This window comes from Astatotilapia calliptera, chromosome 9 (genome assembly GCF_964374335.1).
Source record: "Astatotilapia calliptera chromosome 9, fAstCal68.1, whole genome shotgun sequence".
NCBI classification, from domain to species: Eukaryota; Metazoa; Chordata; class Actinopteri; order Cichliformes; family Cichlidae; genus Astatotilapia; species Astatotilapia calliptera.
In genome coordinates, this window is record NC_137430.1 from 31204550 (window position 1) to 31220158 (window position 15609).

At 41.4% G+C, this 15609-nt stretch overlaps 1 protein-coding gene across 3 annotated transcripts; it reads right to left on the reverse strand.

The window, feature by feature from the left end:
- Positions 1-751: 751 nt before the first annotated feature.
- On the reverse strand, positions 752-12078 carry LOC113029478 (V-set domain containing T-cell activation inhibitor 1-like). Of its 3 annotated transcripts, none has more exons than XM_080306737.1 (6): positions 11405-12078; positions 6742-7056; positions 6351-6617; positions 4330-4626; positions 2900-2993; positions 752-1753 (listed from the first exon to the last, which is right to left on the reverse strand). In XM_080306737.1, the coding sequence occupies exons 1-6, from the start codon at positions 11445-11447 to the stop codon at positions 1606-1608; spliced, it is 1164 nt and encodes a 387-aa protein (XP_080162863.1). In that variant the 5' UTR covers positions 11448-12078; the 3' UTR covers positions 752-1605. The 3 variants fall into 3 exon arrangements, with proteins under 3 accessions (XP_080162863.1, XP_026036149.2, XP_080162862.1); XM_026180364.2 differs by having other exon boundaries at positions 11587-11747; XM_080306736.1 differs by lacking the exon at positions 11405-12078 and adding an exon at positions 7608-7970.
- Between the last annotated feature and the right edge of the window lie 3531 nt (positions 12079-15609).

Sequence of the window (15609 nt, forward strand, 5' to 3'; positions counted from 1 at the left end):
AAAACTCGCCGAGATTACCCGACACAGGTAGTGATGGTAAATTTGATACTTTTTACTGAATCGAGTTTTAATGAGTCACTCACCAAAGTGAATCGGCTTTTTTGAGTCATTTGATTCACTGAGTCAGTTGACCAGAGAGTGCAAAAAAATGTACATTTTCACTCAAACTTAATTTGTTTCTCTTTTCATGTAAATCCCACTGCTAAGATGAATGATTCTAAAAACAATTATTTTATAGAGCAAAAAAAGAGTAAAAAAATTTCTAAAATTAAGCAATTTCCTATCAAAATTGCTTAAACATTTATTTTGTTTATTTTTATTTTATTAGTATTTTCCTTAAATGTGTTAAATATATATTTTCTCATCTAAATGTCCACTGAAATGTGAGCCTGGGGGCGGTAATGCGCTTTAACATTGGTTAAAGCGCATTGAGTAGAAGCTCAACATTGGTTGAGCTTCTACTCAAGGTCTTTTCTTCCAGTTCAGAGCAGAAATGTTTTTGTTAAGATACTGGATGTTGTGTTTTTCTCCACAATTTTAATTATAAGCTAGATACATTGCTGCTAACAGCAACAGGGATGAGTCAGTGAGTCAGTTGGACTTGTGAATCATGATTCATGAGTCAGTAAAGTGATTCTCCAGTATTGAACGATTCGCGCATCACTATTGATGATGTAATGTGATGTATCAAATGTGATACACTAAGTATCACAGGGTTGAAAAAATAAAGTCTCAGTTCTTCACTTACATATACATTATGACAGAAATCTTTATTGGCATGCGACCACTGTTTTTTAATTAAGACATTTACAGAAATTCACATTTTCATTCAAATTGTGCAAATATCAGCAAATTACAAACATATATCAATCGAAAAAGGCGTTTTTGAAATTTTTTAAATGGGAAACATTTCAGTGTTAAACATTAGGCCAGAAAAACGTCAGAGCGTGACGTCCCCCCTCTATAGAGGTCTGCATCAACCTGATCTGTGTTTAGCTGTGTTGTGATCATAGTGATCATAATACTGTCAGAGTATTGGCCAAAAATGTTTTCTAGACTAAACAACATAAAAAACTAAGCGCTAAAAACTAATAATTAACATTATTTTAGCTGTTAGCTTACACACACAAACTAACAGCTGTGGCTGTTTTGAAACCTTTGTCTAAACTGACAGTTGGCCACATTTTCACTGGGATGTTTTCACTTCAGGTAAGAATAAAACTGGAGACAATTCTTGAAAGAAAAGGAATCAATTGAAGCATAAACACATTCAGCACATCCTTTAAACACAACAGATTGTCAAAGGCAAGACTGCTGATTTACAAACGTTGTTTTCAAGAGTTCTCAGTGATGGTCCTTCATCAAACATCTTTGAACAGACAAATATGCTTATGGTCCATTTCCCCACCTCTAATAATACTGATACAGCATGTTTAGTCTATCAATTGTTTCGTAGACTAAACAAGTACAAGTGAGTCAAGTTGAACTAGTTCTTGTAATTAAGACTTTGTCCACCAGGGGTCAGCATTTTTCAAATCACAGCAGCGTCTGATCTGAGCTGACTGCATACAGAGACTGTTGGTGAAAACAGCCTAATGGTTAACTCTACGTCACTATGTTTTTACTTTGTTCTTCATCAGGTAGTAAAATAAGGTTTCTCTTTGTTGTGACTCTGAACAAAACAGAGTCCATCCTGGTTTGTGACGACGATACAAAGGCCGCGTGTCTGTAGCGCGTTAGCAGCAGTGGGTAGCTGTATATTGTAATACACAGAAAAAGAAGGCTCATGTGATTATTGCTGTTCTATCCAACTGTCCTGCGGATGATTGATGAATCCTTTCTTAACTTCCTGATTATTAAATTTAGTACAATTAATGAATCAATGTAATATTAACTATGTATTAGAGACGTTGGCAATGATGAGGTAAACTCAGCTGATGCCATGAACAAAGGTTATGGATGAGGCTCGGCTTCATTACACAGTCACCCGCAAAATAAAAAGACAGTAAGACACATATTCGTCCTCAGAATAAGAAGGTCAGAAAGTCATTCATGTCTAATCTACAGTAGCTGTTACATCATATCAAGTAGAAAAATTTAGATTTTTTAAAATCTATTTATAGGATCCGTTAGTTTAGTATTCATTTTTCTGTATCCACAATGAATTAGTTTATTTCCTGTTTCATTAAGTTGTTTGTTTCTTGTTATATTTGTTATATATTTTTATTGTTTTTGTACTTCACTGATGTTTTTGGTGCTTTCTTTTCACCTTATTGTAAAAAACCCTGAGAGTTTCATTGTCTTGGTGCATGCTCAATCATCCAGGTAAGTAAATCTCCAAAAGTTGATTCTGCACGTAGCGTTTTGTGGGAGCAGACGTGCACCATAAACCTACACATACGGATCAGTATTTAAGGTTTGACTCTCGTCATCCACTGGAGCACAAACTGGGTGTCATCAGTAACATAGTTCCCGAGTTCCTTCATCTAAACTCTCTGCTTAAGATTAAGGAACTGACCTCCCAGCCCATTGTTCCTTCAGTGGGCTGATTTCAGTCATTATGCAAATGTACTGTTTATAAGATTGAAACCTGCAGTCAGCTGAGACTGAAGAAGTCACTTGGATGAGTGACGAAACGTTTCTCCCACAAAACGCTACGTGCAGATGAACAGAATCAACTTTCTTTTTTTTTACTTGAACAAAAGTACCAGCTGTTCAATATTTATCAGCTCAAAGTGTGACATGAACAGATTAGTTTCCCTCATGATGGCAGAACGATGCAGACAGACCAGCACAAACAAACGCCATCACACTCTATGGTGTGTAGACACTGCAGTGATTCAACCCTGGACTATAAACAACTCAAAGTCAAACAAAGTGATTAAAGTGTAGCACAGACCTCCTGATGGAGATTAGGGCAGCGATCGACAGGCCGATCAATACCAGTCCACACATAACAGCTGTAGTAATGACTGCAGTGTTAGAGCGAGCCCCTGTGGAAAAATGTGTAATGAAAGTACAGTTACTAATCATAATGTTGGTGATTATCAAAGAATGTACATGATCTTTATAAGTATAAACACAGCTGACTTAATACTTCATACTAGTTTGCGCACCAGAATATTACTGTAATCCCGACAGGCTTGTTTTACTGCTGAATTATTCAAAAACTGAAGTGTATGATGACTAAGTGACAGTAAAACTTGCTGCTGCATCAGGATTAGTTATGTTTTCTTTTTTCGTTCAACTGACAGATTCACTTCCTCAATAAGCTTTAACTTGTTAACTGAACCATGAAGAGAGAAACCTGTAAAAAAGTCCATTTCCCCTCCAATTGTTCCCCTCACAGTCGCTCACATGTCTTATTTTAGGAAATTATGAGTAAAGCTCACGTGCAGTAATAACACGAGGTCATAGCTGCAGAAACACTGATAGGTTCACTTTTGATACAGTTACACTGAATCTTTACTTTTACGTTATTGGTCTGTGTAGTTATGTTTCAACAGCAAACATTTCTGGGTGTGGGCGACCGTGGCTCAGGGGGTTGGGAATTGCATCTGTAACCGGAAGGTCGCCGGTTCGATCCCTGGGCTCTCTGTCCTGGTCGTTGTGTCCCTGGGCAAGACACTTTACTGGTGTTGGCCAGAGGGGCCGATGGCGCGATATGGCAGCCTCGCTTCTGTCAGTCTGCCCCAGGGCAGCTGAGGTTACAACTGTAGCTGCCTCCACCAGTGTGTGAATGTGAGAGTGAATGAATAGTGGTATTGTAAAGCGCTTTGGGTGCCTTGAAAAGCGCTATATAAATCCAATCCATTATTATTATTTCTGAGTAGAATAAGTCTTTGTCTGGCTGAATGTCCCCACTTTACAAATGCAATAATAAAAGCTCTGGCAGGTGCATGGTTACACATTTAGTCAGGACTCTACAGGTAAGAAGTTATTTGTTATGAGAAGTTGAGATTTTGGGTCATGTTGTTTCACTTTTTAAACCAATGCAAAGAAAATGTCCAAAATACACATTTAGTAGTTTATTTTATGCTTTTGTCCAATTATCCAAATTTATTTGCATAGCCACCCTGGGGCGCACAGACACTGGCGCCCTCTGACCACCACCAGTAGGCAATGGGTGAAGTGTCTTGCCCAAGGACACAACAACCGAGACTGCCCAAGCCGGGGCTCGAACCGGCAACCTTCCAATTACAAGGCGAACTCCCAACTCTTGAGCCACGATCGCCCAATGATTAATTAATTTCTTTAGAAATCTGGCTTTATCTGGTCATCAGCTGGGCAAGTTTCTCCCTGCAGTGTTTTATATCAGCTCGATCTTACCTTCAGTTATTCTCAGGTGGATGTGGGTAATGTGCGTCTCCTCAGCATTACTGAGCTTACAGGTGTACATCCCCTCCTGCTTTGTGGATAAGTCCTTTAGCATGAGGCTGCCTGACTTGGACACATTCTCCACCTTCTGCCTCCACCCGTCTGACACCGAGTAGGTGACGTCGGTCCAGGACTGGCTCAGGACGGTCTGAGTGTGGTTGAATCTCCAGAGGAGGGTGAAGTTGGTGAGTGAAGTGTTTGAGGGGGTGCAGGGGATTGTCACACCAGTGCTGGGACCACTGATATCAGCTGAAGGCATACAACGTAAATGATTAACAACAATATTAAAAACTACAGTCTTGGGAAATTACTAAGAGGTCCATGCAGCCCCAAGCAACACCGAGCCGAGGCGAGCACTCCCACACAGAGCGTCATGTATCCATGGTAATCAAAGGAGCTTGCAAAGAAAAGCATCTGGACTTCTTTAAGATACTTGAAGACGTTTTGCCTTAACGCCCACTCACATCCTGGGCCATCTGATCTCAGGAATTTGCATGATAAGGTGGGGCCAGGTTTCACAATGAACTCACCCGAAACTCTGGCTGATTGAGACCCACACCCAGTTTCACACCTTGGCTCAGGCAATTAGAGGATCATCAGGGGGTCCTTTTGTCCCTCTGTGGGGGGGAAACTCCCACTAGGTTTATATCTGGGACTCTCCACCATTTGACCTTAGAACTGAAGAAGCTTCTCGGATGAGAGGTGAAACGTCTTCAAGTAACTTAAAGAAGTCCAGACGCTTTTCTTTGCAAGCTCCTTTGACTACGATGACCTGGATGACTGAGAACCTTCACAGACATATCCATGGTAACCACATAGTGAACCCTCACCAGCCAAAAGACCCCAGCAAAGAGCGTTGTCCAACACTCATCAGTGATGTGATATTTGCTTGAGTTTTCAGGTTCTGTTGCCACAGCATCTTACAATGCAGAGAAGACAGAATGCAATTGGACGAGAAGCGAAACTTAAACTCACCGGCAAAAGTTAAGGATACAAAGTTTGTGTTTGGTGATTTTAATTCTGTAACAAAAAGCAGGAAAAATGGTAAAGAAGAGGAGTCCTGACTCTGAGGGACTCTCAGACAGCCATGAATTTGGGATATCAACAGGAACTCGTGATGTCGTCTACGAATGTCATCACACACCCACTGTTGTGCTTCACTTCTAGAACAAAACATCCAAGTCAATATCCTCAGATATTTGTAACAGGGTATCAGACTGATCCATGCTGCACTGTTCCTCCTGAAGCTTGGAGTCTTCCTAAAAGTATCGTAGCACGGACCTTCCCAGGATGGCTGAGAAATGTGAACCCTCTGGTTCCTCTGTGGATCCAGAGCACCAATCCGGAGGAGCTGTCCCCAAACCCCCACTGATGTCACCCAGGAGAAGCCTTCAAGACCCAAAGCCTAAAAGAACTTGAGTTGAATTTCATCCACCTCAGTGCACCAACCACCAAACAGCTTAATAAATACCTCAGTGACCTCTGCCCCGCTGGCAGACCAATCTTCCTTGTTTTCACTGAGCTCATATAGACCCCTGCAGCTGAGCCCTCCACATACTGATATATGTATGTTATTACTGATATTTAAAGAAATTCCTGTATTTTCTAACAGTGTTTTGATGAGAGAGAGCTCAACAGTTTTTTCTTCTTTTTTGCATAAACCACATCCAAAGTCCGCCTTTAACTTTTCTGCTTTTTGATCATTCTGGTGCGCCTTGTTCATCTTGACACTTTTTAAAGGTCCACAGTCTTTGTGTGGATGCTGCATTTTATCTGAAAGTGCACGGTGACGAAGATACATCACGGATAGAGATTTCCTTGCATTGTTTCATCAGGATAGATAAACAGGTTTTGTGTTTTTTGTTTGTTTGTTTTAATTTTACAGACAACATATTTAATGCAGTTTTCCTTCATATTTTTCCTAGTTATCTACGTCCCATCTGCAGTTCTCCTAGTTTGGTTGAAATACTCACATAGTCTCTGCAGAGTGGCTCTCCTCCTGTTCCTGCGAGTGCTGATGGTGCAGATAAAGAGCAGGTGATAAACACCGGCTGAAAGCATCTGAGAGCTGCTGATGTTGTAAAGCAGCTGCTCAGTCCGCTCGACTGTGGTGGTGTTAGTGAAGGTGATGTTGGATGGAGGGCTTGTGGACCAGGTGAGCTGAGGTTCAGGGTAGATCCCCTCTGACCTGCAACTGATCCTGTTTTCAACCTGATTCATTTTGACCTTATTAACTGGAGCTGCAACAAAAAATCACGGATCAAAAACTCATCATTAATCTGATGACAAAAATGAACACAAAATCTTCATTCATCTGACAGTGCACGGAGAACTGAGCTGATGTTCACTGCAAGTTTCTCCTACCGTCCACTTTTAGGTTGACAAATGACTCCTGGTTTCCCGTGATGGTGCTGGTGTGGCACTTATATCTGCCCTCATCCTGAACCTCCACACTTGTCAGCTGGAGTGAGGCATTTCCACTGGAGATCTGGTCCTTGAACAGTGAAGTCCTGTTTCTGTAGTACTGGTCCTGGTTTCCAAGCTGGTCTCTGCTGTAGTAGAATGAGTGGACATGAAGGTCTCTTGGTGTCTTAAACCAGTGGATGACGATTTCATTCCCAATCTTGAAACTGCACGGTAAGACGCATCTCTCCATGAAAACACAGGACACCTCAGTATCTGAAACATCAGAACAGACAAACACTAAAATTAAACACATACAGCGGCTTGCAAAAGTATTAGTCCCCTTGAACTTTTCCACAAACATGAATCAATTTGATTGGAATTCCACGTGAAAGACCAACACAAAGTGGTGAACACGTGAGAAGTGGAACGAAAATCATACATGACTCCAAACATTTTTTACAAATAAATAACTGCAAAGTGGGGTGTGCGTAATTATTCAGCCCCCTTTGGTCTGAGTGCAGTCAGTTGCCCATAGACGCTGCCTGATGAGTGCTAATGACTAAACAGAGTGCACCTGTGTGTGATCTAATGTCAGTACAAATACAGCTGCTCTGTGACGGCCTCGGAGGTTGTCTAAGAGAATATTGTGAGCAACAACACCATGAAGTCCAAAGAACACACCAGACAGGTCAGGGATAAAGTTATTGAGAAATTTAAAGCAGGCTTAGGCTACAAAAAGATTTCCCAAGCCTTGAACATCCCACGGAGCACTGTTCAAGCCATCATTCAGAAATGGAAGGAGTCCGGCACAACTGTAAACCTACCAAGACAAGGCCGTCCACCTAAACTCACAGGCCGAACGAGGAGAGCGCTGATCAGAAATGCAGCCAAGAGGCCCATGGTGACTCTGGACGAGCTGCAGAGATCTACAGCTCAGGTGGGGGAATCTGTCCATAGCACAACTATTAGTATCTGACCCACCTGGCCTTTTTGACAGCCACGTCTGGCCCATGTACCTGAAACATAAGAACATCTAACTTTAAAATATTAGAAATAAGCTTGCCTAAGAGTTCAGGCTGTGTTGAAGAATAAATATGGTCAAACCAAACGTTGACTTTCAAGCATGTTACAGTTGTGTAAATGCCGATTTTGCCCTATATGCTGTATTTCCATGAATGTTTGCAAATTCCTCAATTTTTCTAGTGAATTATAAAAACACGAGTGGTGGCTCAAAACCTTTACACAGCACTGTATACGTAACAGCTGCAGCACTTCTTCCTGCAAAGGTTACATGTTGTAACTTCGTACTGTTACTAGAGGAGAACTTAAAAATTGTGTTGGACAGCCATTATTTCTGTCTTAATGGGCAACTCCCACTAGGGTTTAAATAGTGGGAGATTTACCCGAGGCACTGACCAGAGGGCAGCAGTCAAACAGGTGGTGGACGGGGTGCGAGAGGTCACCTGAGATAGTCCTGCTTTTTCTGACACAGGAGGATCTGGCCATGGCCTCCAGGGGTCGCAGAGGGCAGCCAGTGATTTTTGGGCAGTGTTAATTACCCTCTGAGCAGCCTGTTCTCAGTTGTGGCCCCTGCACATCTAGCTCCAAACACCCAGGCAGGAGGAGAGCACGCTCTCTTCTTGAAAATGGCTGTGAGTTCACTGCTATAAAACGACAGCCAATAAAGCAACTATGAGATGTGGTGGAACGGCAGATTCACATCACGGATCTGACAAATCTCCAGCAGCTGTGAGAAGCTATCAAGTCAACGTGGAACAGAATCTCAGAGGAGGGTTTCCAGAAAATAGCTGCGTCTTTGTAATGAAGGATGAAGGCAGCTCTGAAGGCAAGAGGACGCAACAAGATGTACCTGCTGGTGATGAGTGTGTGCAGGCTATTACATTTGTATTCATGTTGGACAGTCGGCTGTGATTTATCGAACTTCTCTTGTTTGAAATCTGCTCTTACGTTTGGTTCAGTTCACTAAGTGAAACAGATTTTGAGTGATGGGATTCTTAGTTTCGGTCTTTGTAATCAAACATTTTGACTGTAGGTCTCAGACATTATTAACAGGCACGTGCAGAGGGGGGGCTAGAGGGGCTTGAGCACCCGCCCCTTTCCTGATGAGTGCCCAAAGTGCCCTTTTGTTGAGGCAACTTTTAAAAGATTTTTTTTTGTGTGTGTGTGTGTGCGCGTGCGGAGTCCTGTCTGTGCCCCTCAACAATGTTATATTTAACTATTAATCACAGTTTTGCTAAATAAAAGGATCTGGCTTGCATCAGACGGCAGAACGCGCTGGTTACGAGCCGGGAACGAGCTCACAAAGAGCACGCACATTTTTAGCGGTCCAGAGCTGTAGGAGAAACACAAGTTAACTCAGAGACACAGACTGATGCGACAAACCCAGTAAGTAGGTGTACAGCGTACACTGTAGTGTGTAGCACCCAGGAGTATTAGCTTATTACGTACACGTTGGTAAGCTGTCTTGTGGCAACTGACGAACTGAAACAAACGAGCGTGCTGTGTGTGCAACAGCGCGACAAACATTACCTGTCCTTTTATTAACTGCACAAGTAGTGCTGGTCACAGCTGCTGGCTACCTGTGTAAGGCTGTCATGGGTCTGTAGCTCTGTCACCGTTTTAGGGAACATATTTAGTTTTAAAGTAAGTTTCCGGGCTTTTCCTGCCTTTCTGGAGGGATTATATTTCACTAAAAACGATCTAATATGCATGTCCACATAATTATGCATTATTATAATATTTTAAAAAACACACGCTGTATTTTAAAGAACATACATTAAGAAGCAGATTATATTAGATTTATATTTTAAATAAGACAAAAGTTGGATTTTACAGCAGTAAAATTATTGTATCTCTACAGTTTAAACATGTAATAAGCTTTGCCCTGCACAGAGTGGATAGTGAAACAAATGGAATCATCATAATGACATTATTTCATATTTATTACTTCCCCCTCCTCATTGCTTTATTATTGTAGCTCTAGTAATAAATAATAATGTAAGGATTCTGGATCAGCACCATGATGCCCATAGTATATACAGTATTCTGAAGAAGGTCTAAAATGTCACTGTGTGTGTTTTATTTTGATGGATTTTTAAAAAAAATATTACTCATGATATAACATTGTCCAGACATGGCTGGTAAGGACATGAGGAGGAAACAGTAGAGCTGTGTGAGGCTACTAAAGGCAGTGCTATAACATTTTTCTGTCATCATTTTATTACAGATTAAGTGCAAGAGTTGTTAGGTGTGGATAATTAGCTTATAGTTTATTGCAATAGCAAGTTGTGCTTTGTTCTCACATAGCAAGTGGAGAGTGATATATGAAAAGATGGGATGGAAGGAAGAAGAGAAGCAAAGAGTGATTCACAGGCAGAGTCTAAATTATTTCTCACAGTTTTTCGTTGCCTTATGGTTCAAAGCGCTGTCACCAATCTTTGCATTTTGTTATTATCTCATGACACTTGTTTAATCAGCTACCATCTCTCCTATGGACTTTTTAATGTCTACAGTCTCAGATCAACACAGCCCTGCCCACCAGCACTATCCACAGCAACCCCTCAACAGCAACGTTGTACCCATCAGGTAAAGCATCGGCTACGTTTGCTTTGCCTTGTTGCCCATATTAGATTCTTGATGAATGTGTTGTTGTTGTTATTCAGCCTGGTTCAATGTGCCCCTTTAAACCTCTCTGCACGGCCCTGATTATTAACATTGTGTCTAACCCTGAGTGTGAGCTTGTTATTACAGCCTGTACTCTTTTAATTATTGTAGATCTTTAGCTATGTTGTGTTTTGATATGCTGTATTTTTACAACCTAAATTACAGAACTTAGACTTCTGTTTAATATTTTGTAAGTGAAAGCGGGCGGACTGATTGGAAAGCAAACTGAAATGTTTAAAGTACTTAGAATGAGGTTTTCAGAAGAGGAAGGGAAAAAGGAAGTAACATTGATACTTGATCTTCGCAAATATTCAGACATAAGGACTTCAGTGTTCAGAGATTTCAGTTACTGATTATATTTACATGATTAACAAGCACAGTGATGCATGTCTCCTCTAAGCCCCAATAACCAAACTACAGTTTCCTCTAATAATCAAAGTTAACTATGGAGCCCATTCACTGACGTGCCGTCCAGACTCGTGTAACTGGCTTTGGCTACGAATAAAAGCCGAGATGTGCTTTTGCTGCTGTCCCATTGTAGTCGCTCAGGAAGAGGACGTCTCCCACCCAGCCCGACCGTTAACTTCTCCGCTTTAAAAGCATTTCCAGACCCACTGATAAATACGACGCATTACTCAAATCCTGACTGCGACATCATGTCTACGTTTAGATTTTTGTTCAGCCTGCTGAGATTTTCAGGGCTTTCCCTCCGTCGCAGGAAATCCCGTGTAGTCGGGCTGAGTTTGTTTCCTGATTTTTAATGTTTTTAACTAAAAAGTTTATGCGTCTTTTGAAGAACACAGACGCCAAGCTTCTTATTACAGCCTGTACTCTGTTAAGATGCTTATTGTAGATCTTTATTTTCGTTACTTCTAAGCAAAAGTTCGTTGGTTCAGTTCCAGCCAGGGATAATAAATAAATAGATAAATGAACAAACCCCGCCTTGTCACGAGGGAGCAGTAAATGCCTTCACGAAACATCGAAAGAAGTCCAAAGAAGTCCAGTCGCAGAGCCAAAGCGTGAAAACTGAATACAGTGAAAAGTTTCGACCAAGTTCCCCAAAATGTTTTTTTTTTTTTACAAACGCTCTGATCAACTGACAGCAAACATCTCACTCACCTCCATCTACAATCGTCAGAAAGATCCAGAGCAACAAATACGAGCTCCGTTGACGCACCATTACTGTTACTGTAGCCGTCGCATTGAAATGTAATTATTTTGTGATTGCAATGTTCAAACTTTGGTGTTTAATCTGGATTCATGTTGTGTTGTCGCCACCTACTGGTTGGCCTGAGTGTGGCGCTTTGTGGTGCGCATGCTTTGGGGTGATGCTCAATTAAGTGCACGTGTCACCAGAGACTGAAGGCTCCAGCCAGAAAGAGAATGCTGGCCTGTGTAAAGGGTGGAAATATAGAAGATATGGACTACAATTGCTCATGAATGTTCAGTAGAAAGGCGCACACGGTATGTTGGTGCATTTACTTTGTGTGTATGTTTTATTTGAGTTGTAATTTTTGTTCTGCTGATGTAATATCCGTGTTTTTCATTGATCGTTTCACCATAGTTTTTCACGGTGTTTGCTGGTGAAAAGAAGATTAAAATACTGGCTGAACATCAGTTGGAGCATGGCCCTTTATTCTACTTCGAACATGAAAAACCTTCAGGAGCAGTTAGTTACATTCTCCGCTGTGTCCCGCCTCCTCACCAGGGACCTACTGTCCACAGTTTTCTTTTAAATCAAATCAAATCACTTTTATTGTCACATCACATGTGCAGGTACATTGGTACAGCACATGTGAGTGAAATTCTTGTGTGCGAGCTTCACAAGCAACAGAGTTGTGCAAAATACAATAATGTAAACAAGCAAAATACAAGAATGGCTACATCTGAAATAATAGTATATGCATTTCTGGATGTGTATACTAAATATTTTTCTACACGTGTGTGTGTGTGTGTGTGTGTGTGTGTGTGTGTACACATATTTTACAAATTAAATAGAGTAAACAATAAATAAAATATATAAAATATACAGAGTTGAATATGTGCAAAACAGTGGCATTACTGTACAGTATGGAGTGCATAATGTTGAAGTTCCAGTAGTGAAGCTGAGGTGTCTATGACGTGTTCAGCAGTCTGATGGCCTGGTGGAAGAAGCTGTCTCTCAGTCTGCTGGTACGGGACCGGATGCTGCAGAACCTCCTTCCTGATGGAAGCAGTCTGAACAGTTTATGGCTGGGGTGACTGGAGTCCTTGATGATCCTCCCCGCTTTCCTCAGGCAGCGCTTCCTGTAGATGTCTTGGAGGGAGGGAAGCTCACCTCCGATTATCCGTTCAGAGCACCGCACTACTCGCTGGAGAGCTTTGCAGTTGTAAGCGGTGCTGTTGCCATACCAGGTGGTGATGCATCCAGTGAGGATGCTCTCAATGGCACAGTGATAGAAGGTCCTGAGGATGCGGGGGCTCATGCCGAATCTTTTCAGTCTCCTGAGAAAGAAGAGGCGCTGCTGGGCCTTCTTCACTGTTTTGTTTGTGTGTACTGACCACGTAAGATCCTCAGCCAGATGTACACCAAGGAACCGGAAGCTGCTCACTCTCTCCACAGCAGCGCCGTTGATGGTGATGGGGGTGTGTACTTCTCTGCACCTCCGGAAGTCCACTATCAACTCCTTTGTCTTTGCGATGTTGAGGGTGAGATGGTTGTCTTGACACCAGTGGGTCAGGGCGCTGACCTCCTCCCTGTAGGCCGTCTCATCGCCGTTGGTGATAAGACCCACCACTGTAGTGTCGTCCGCAAACTTCACAATGATGTTGGAGCTGTTAGTGGCTGTGCAGTCGTAGGTGTAGAGTGAGTATAGTATAGTTTACATGAGGTGGATGAAGTCAAAGACAAAGCTCCCTGTAGTCAAAGTTTTTTTTCATTAACGTTTTCATTAAAATCATGAAAGTTATGGTGCAGTGACTGTTTTTATGTTTCTTTAAATTCAGAACCATAATTCCTGCTGCAAAGGTTAAAAAGGGGCCTGTTTACACATGCAAGTGAAGTTACGGGCATGAAATACACTTCAGACTGTGTTACAGGTCAAAATGAATAATATGCGATATTCAACTCAAAAACAAACTTATTAAATCTGCGGGGGTTTTTGTAACTTGTCGTGTTATTTTCTGTTGAACACCCATTTGCATATTTCGTCACCAAAAACTCTCCCAAACAAACCAGAAAATGTTGCAGGATCATCGGATTAAACATGTAACTGGTTTTCAAAGCTGTGGGACAAATCTGCAACAGAAACAAGAAAAATGATTTAATGTGATGGGTCCTGCAACACTGACGCACCGACGCATGTATCAAGCTCACATAGCAAAGCCTGCGTGCGTCGCTTTAAGAAAAAGTCACGTGATTGACACAGCTGCAGTATCACTCATTGCCAACGACCCAATCTGTGTTTAAAAGGTTCCGCATCTGTCAACGGAATGAGTCGCCACCAAAAAACACAAAATTACTCTCGCAAAGATAAAAAAATACACATCTCTCCATAACAAAATGGAGCCCGAAAGAAAAAGAAATGTTTCTGCTGTGTGGGATCATTTTGATCTTTTAACTGCAAATAAGGTAATAGTTTGTCTGTCTTTGTTTCAGTGTAACCTATCATAATAGGAAAAACAGCAATGTGACTTGAAGTGTAAATTATTTATTTCATTTTATGCAGGTTAAATGTCGCATCTGTTCTGCGGAGCTTTCTTACACAAACAAAAGCACCTCCTCAGTGTTTAGGCATTACAGAGCCAAACATGAAAATGAGGAGACAAACACACCGAGGATGAACACTGGTGGGCCTATATAGACACTGAACATCTTTATCATCATTTGTTTTAATTAATATGTGTTTTATTATTTTCATCTAGGAAGACTGTTCTGGACCAGGCAGTACTGGATTTTATTATAAAGGACTGCCAACCCCTTAGTATTGTGGAGAGTGTCGGAGAGAAAAATTCCAAGATCAGAGGATCCTTTAACGTACTGGGGGGAAAGGAAGACATATTATCAGAACCTTATCCACCTGGCTTTACAGTTTTTGTGTAGCCCAGCTTCATCTGTGCCTGTGAGTTTTCCAAAGCTGTGGAAATGGTGCAAAAAAAAAAAAATGCAATAGACTGAATTCAAAAACATTGGATAAACTTTTTTTTCTGAATAGAATTTTATAATAAACTCTGAGTCAAATGGGTAATATTACATTCACAATACTTTCATTTTAATTTTCACTTAATGTCATTCACAATATATTTGTAGAGTATAAAATAAAGATGTGTAAAATATTTGCAATGTAAAAGATATAAAATGATTCCATGGAAAGTACAATACCTTACAGTGTACAAGTGTGACTTGGCCATTGAATCAGTGTCTGTTGTGAGTCTCAAGTTGCCTGCAATGGTATTTAAGGTCCAGCAGGTGTCAGCATGGAGCAAAACAGCAACACTGTGTCGACACAGCATGGATACAGTTTGTGCTGAAACGCTTCACGAGGCCTCATCTACCCATCGCTACACGAAACCGAACATGACCGTATTCAGTCATAGTCCCCTGACCTGTAAAGCATCATCGATGCAAGCAGCATGTAAATTCAAAAGACGGCATAATATCATTTTACCTCTTTTCTTCGTCCAGTGCAGAACCACACCAGCTGCTGTCGCTGATAATGCAATGACCAAAATGTGCTTTTGGTATATAGGTTTTGCCTTCTGCACTTAAGATGCGTTTAGATGAGGCCTGCTGGCTTTTAATTCAATCACCATTTTCTGCACAGCTGTCACATGACTACACTCAGACATCACGCAGACTTCATTACAGGGAGATAAAAGATTAAAGATCTGCTTAATTGCAAAGAAAGCCTTTCAGATGTATCTTTTAGAAAAGTTCAGGGCTGCAGTGAGTGTGAGTCCAGGTCACATGCCCCAGCAGAGGGAGTGTTCGCCCAGGGCGCCAAACAGGCTAGGACCGCCACTGACGCCACAAAATGTTGAAGTCCTTCTCTTAAAGCTCTTTAGCCTTTTCGGTTAGTGTTCATACTCTTTCGCTTTTATGAGCAGTCTGTAGTTCTGTAATTTGCTCAGCATCATCTTCTTCCACTGCAGTAAGTGGTACAG